Genomic DNA, 5,517 nt, shown 5'->3' with positions numbered 1-5,517 from the left:
ATTGTAATGTGAATAAGTATTAACTAATAACTGCCAATCAAAGTGGAGAGCTGAGGATGTTTTATTTCCACAGGATTAGAAGAATGAATGGTAGAAGTTTATTATGATGTGACTGTGAGGATTGTATATTTATTATTTTAAACAAATTTACCCCAAGTGCACCCCAGATTGGAACAGCAACATAACCAGCAAAAGTGTCAGAAAATATACAAGCCACACCAAATGCAAGGGATACCACTGCTAGGCCAATCTGCATATAGCCGGTTATTAGCGCTGCCTTGGAGTTAAAGGTTGACGAACGGTATTCTGCACATGGTTGGTACAGAACTACTGGAGCTGTAGAACCTTGCACTGGTATGTTTGTTGTCATGATCACAGATTTGGACTGAAAAAAAAAACAGAGATTCATTGATTGATTTTTAAAGTTTTCACACTCTGTTCAATAAAAATTTATGTGTAGTATTCAGTGCCCACAAACATAATACAGTGGATGAAAATATGGTTACCTAAAAAATTGATACTTTTATAGCGTGAGTACAATACCTCTATGCACTTTTACAGCCTTAAGCAGGCATTAAGTTATGGTGGGCCTTGAAGTTTTCCACCCAGTCTAAAGATCAAGTTCAAGTTCCAATTTATTGTCATATACAAAAAAATAAATGAAATTTGTTTTCCAAGGTTCATAATAAAAACAGTGACATACTAAAATACAATACAAAGGATACAAAGTCTTCGTAGATAATTTCATGGCCCTTCACCACCTTTATTAACCCACTTTTCCATTATTAAAGTACACTCTTATAATTTAGAGTTTACCAAGTTATCACTCACCCTTAAAATTTCTATCACCCACCCTGAGTTTTCTATGGCTACAACCATGCATAAGTGAGATCAATTATGAACGATTCACTAAGTATAAATATAACAATATAACTATTATAAACTTTATGATTGCCTAGCTTTATTTTATCTTTCTATTACTATTCATTTCTTTCCTTTCCTAACTACCATTAAATACATTTTCCTTTTTTGTTCCTTCTTACCCTTTTCCTGCCTTTTATTTTCCTTTCTTTCAATTTTACATTTCTTATTCTTTCCTTTCTCTTTGTTTTCTTTACATTTTTCTTTTTCTTATATATTTTGCTTCTTTTCTTTTACATTTTTCTTTTCCTTCTTTAGGTTTGACTTTCATTTCCTTTCTTTTCTTATTTTTCTAAGTAATTTTCCTTTATGTTTCTCTTCTATTTTCTTTTGTCATTCATTTCTATTTCTTTTTTCTTTTCAATATACAGTAATAATCATGTGAATGAACATGAAAAACAGGCCTAAACTTTAGTGTAGGCCTGTAGAATATACTGTATATAATAAATATATATATCATTGTCATTATCATCATAAGGAATTGCGTTTTCAGCCCCATTCCCGGCAAAAAATGCATGCATTACTCAATTATTATAAACTGGGGTGGCACCAGATGGCCCCTCGTAGGGGAGAGCTGGTCGTCTGATTAGGGGAGAAAAACCACAATTTGTCGGGGAGACAAAGTCACTATAACAACTCCCTGAATAGGCCTAGGCCTAATTATTTTCTACATACCGTATTGGTAGACTTTAAAATCGATTAGGTAATTGTCATGTTTTTCATGGGTACAAACACCCCCCAGAAACCCCCCACCCCCTGGAACGCTTTGTTGAGGGTTTGAGCAAAGCCTGACCTCGCCCACTATTTCCTCACCCCCACAGGGGTGTTCGATCATTTCGGCCGCCAATCGTTTCGGCCGCCCCGCCAAATGTATGGAACGCCAAAAAGACCGCCGAATACACAGCAGCTGTCAATGAGAAGAACGTAGTCATACAACAGCTGGATACGATACATCAGTAACAAAAAGGAGACAATATGTAAGCCTAGGCCTAAAGTGAATAATTAAATTCTGAATTATTAATTATTTACCAGTATAAAAACATAACGTTAAAACAGTACAGTATACTGTATCAATACATTTGATGTTGGTACGTTAAATTTATTTGTCTTGCGTGATAATGAATAAAGTATGTCATTCATACATTTGTTGATTTTGTCTGATGGTTGAGACAGTAGGCCAAAATAATTAAGAATTTATGTACCAGTATAAAAATATAACATATAAAACCAAGAATATTTTATGTACAACTATGATGACATTTCGTTTGTTAATATGTTTGAATTTTTGATAAATTTTTTCTTGTGTGTTGACATGTTATTCACGCAAAAATATTTACTGTATAGTACCGGTATCAACTTTATTTCATCACTTTTATTTTTATTGTTGAGAATTGGTGAATAAAATGAGAACATATTTTACACATGCGCCTTGTGTTTTATGTACAACTCTGACGACATGAATAATATACTGCCCCGCCAATAATGATTTAGAGTTCCATAATAAAATTAATTTTTTGATTTCGTTTGATGGTTTATTTACTGTATAGTATACAACTTCATTTCGTTTGTTGATATGTTTGAACTTTAGATTTATTTTTCTTGCATGATAGCATGATGTTCACACAAAAATGAAGGATGAAATGTATAGCTTATACTCGTCGGGGAAGTTATGGTCGAATAAATAAATGAAAGATGAAATGTATATATGTTTTATGTACAACTTTTTTACATGACATGAATACAAAATATATGATAGTGTCTGCCGATAATGATTTCGAATTTCAGAAAGAAATTAAAGTTTTTTTTTTAATTTCTAATTATATACATTTAAAGCATTTAACCATCACATTACTACACTGTTTACCAATAAAACAATATAGGCCTATAATTTATAAAAAGATACATAGTGTTATAATTTTTATTGTACAGTGTGTAAAAAATTTTCTGCGTTGCTCAAAATGCGACACCCACACAAGTCATGCCCAAAAACATCAATAGCTGGAACTTAATATACTAATATTCTACACATAGGAAGTTTTCAATTACGCTATAATTAAAGAGGAAAGTTTACTAATAAATAGTAAATAATTATCTATCTTACAATAGATTGACATTGGCCATGGTTTACTTATAGAAAAGGATCTATGATAGGAAAGAAAAACAATGCACATGTGGAACATAAGTAGAGAAAGCGCGTTTGAATCCCATCTGAATTACTGCCATAACAGGTAGGTAATTTGTTAAATAAGTTTGTATTTTACCTTTTAAATGAAGATACTGCAGGTTTGTGTACTGTAATAAGGGATTTATATTTCAAAAGATAAATGGTACATCAACATGTAATGCTTTTTTATTTGGGTTAGACATTGATTTTTTTTCTTTAAATTTTAATCTGAAAGTTTGCATTGTCACTTTGTAACCAAATAATAACCATCAAAAGGGAGCCCATCTTTATTACTGATTTAACTTACACAGTAGCTACATCTTACTGTATATGTTCTGCATAGCACTTGAAGGAAGAAACTTTAATATTAGACAGTTAATGAAGAAAATATTTTGCTACAAGTGGAATACTTATATTAAAATTATATTTGGATTTTGTACAAGATAACAAATATGAAATAATACTTTTATTGGACCACTACTTTTAAGGTATCTGCATATCTTTAGAGATTACCGTAACTAATTTCAGACATTGCACCGAAATTACTCTTGGTGGTTGCCTGTTTATGAGTTTTCGATTTAGAAGCCTATAAGAGTATTCAAATTTTTGGCATTTTTTTTACCCCCAGATTTCACTGATAAGAAGTATCCTGCGGCATCAACCACTCTTTTGAGGCAGTCTCTGTCAAACAGAATAAAGAAAATGAACAAGCCTAAAAATTGGGAATACCATGTATGCATTTTTGTTTTTAAATTTCGTTATATAAATTTAATTCCAAACTTTGTTCTAGTGATATTAGATTTGTGGTAGTATTTTATTATATTTGATGTTTCAGTGTGTAGGCCGTCTTAAAGTTAGGCTCAGAAAAGTTATGCTTTTTTTTTTATGTTGTAGAACTGATTTTTTTTTAAACCCAAAAAAAATATTTGATGAAAAACTTAGAAGCGATTAATGAGATTCAGATTTTTTAATATTTAAAAACTGGGGGAAAAGAGACATAATCACCCTTTTCCCTCCTTACTTTTCCCCAGTTTTTAAATATTCAAAAATCTGTATCTCTCTCATTAAACTGCTTCCAAGTTTTTTGTCAAATATACTTTGAGGCTTAGAAAGATTAGTTCTACAACATATCAACAAATTTATGTCCTCCAGAGCTTGGCTTTATTAAATAGAAATGCTACTTCCACATCAATAATTATATCCACCCTTGTCATATTTTCTTAAAATATTATTTAAATATTTTTGTCTTGCCATATTATTGTATATACATGAAATCAATATTTTCTTATTTATGTGAGTAGCAATTATTCCAGTACTGTATCTTATTTTGTAGCTCTCTGTTTAGTACCTGAGTATATTTTTTCTTTAAAGTTTAAACATAGGGGCCAATCACAATTGTAAACATAGTGTATTAAAAGTGTACTCTTTTTTGCCACCTCAACCCCTTTAAAAAGTGTACATTCATGGAAAATGTTGATTTTGCAATACTGTTCTCTATGGCCCTTTTTTCAATGGGTACATGATACATAATTAGGTTTAAATATATCCATATTGACATGTTATTAAATTTAGAAAACCGATTTCAATCAATATTTTAAGCTTTTGTAAATTCCTTTCATTTAATTTTGTATTTAGTACCAGGCCCTTTCCCTCTTAGGAAAGTTTATACATTTGTTGATAATTATGAATGGTCCATACAGTGCAGGGTTATCCACCTTATGTTTTGGAATTTCTTTTTTGAGTCTTTCACATCTATTAAATTTGTGTAAAGTTAAATCTAATACTGTACTTTAATAGTATATAAAAATATATAAAACTTTTTCTTTCATCTACCCTTATCAATATCGCTTACAGTACCTTGATGTTATTTAATATATTTATAATAATTTATATAGGCCTGCAATTTACTGTAAATACAGCTATTATACAGTATACAGTACTGTAAAATTATTTTTATAAATCTTTATATGTTTGCACAATACCACTAGTGCTACATCGTGTGACTTCATAATGCTAGTAAAATTCAATGCAGTTTATTCTTTTAAGATATTGAATCCATTTTTTTTTCTACTTTTAGATGATGCAATTTAAACATTATTTTAGTATGGTTGTTTGACCTGTTATATATATGTTTAATATGTCACTAAATAAAGATCTTGAGAATGAATACATTTTGTTGAGATTTCTGTACAGTGGGTTCAAACATTTCCAGCCATGAACTACCAAAACACATTTGTACATTACAATCATCTTGTAGGCCTATGATTTTTTTATTTTTACACTTTTTTTTTTTGATTCGTGAAAACAGTTTTTTAGTGATCGAATGATATAAAAAAAGTTATATCAGCGTTATTTTCTAGAGAAGTGCTGTGAATTTCTATGAAAATTAATTTTATCAGCGTTATTTTCTATAGAAATGCTGTTTTTTTTTC

At 30.3% G+C, this 5,517-nt stretch overlaps 1 protein-coding gene and 1 long non-coding RNA gene across 2 annotated transcripts in view; one reads left to right on the top strand and one right to left on the bottom strand.

Moving 5' to 3' along the window:
* Nucleotides 1–415, bottom strand: part of LOC117120327 — a 6,033-nt gene extending 5,618 nt beyond the window's left edge. Inside the window, exon 1 of the mRNA XM_033265349.1 lies at nucleotides 152–415. Within this exon, the coding sequence (XP_033121240.1) occupies nucleotides 152–409 (258 nt within the window). The 5' untranslated portion in view covers nucleotides 410–415. The remainder of the gene's footprint in view (nucleotides 1–151) is intronic.
* LOC117120329 overlaps nucleotides 1–5,517 on the top strand; it is an 8,863-nt gene extending 3,346 nt beyond the window's left edge. The window contains exons 2-3 of the long non-coding RNA XR_004447325.1: nucleotides 3,028–3,149; nucleotides 3,714–5,517. This is a non-coding gene — a long non-coding RNA (uncharacterized LOC117120329). The remainder of the gene's footprint in view (nucleotides 1–3,027; nucleotides 3,150–3,713) is intronic.

The sequence above is a fragment of the Anneissia japonica genome, unplaced genomic scaffold (assembly GCF_011630105.1).
Source record: "Anneissia japonica isolate Jap-2015-1 unplaced genomic scaffold, ASM1163010v1 scaffold2236_len207018_cov178, whole genome shotgun sequence".
Classification (NCBI taxonomy): Eukaryota; Metazoa; Echinodermata; class Crinoidea; order Comatulida; family Comatulidae; genus Anneissia; species Anneissia japonica.
The sequence above is the reverse complement of the archived record's forward strand: the minus strand, read 5'-3'. Positions and strand labels throughout refer to the sequence as shown.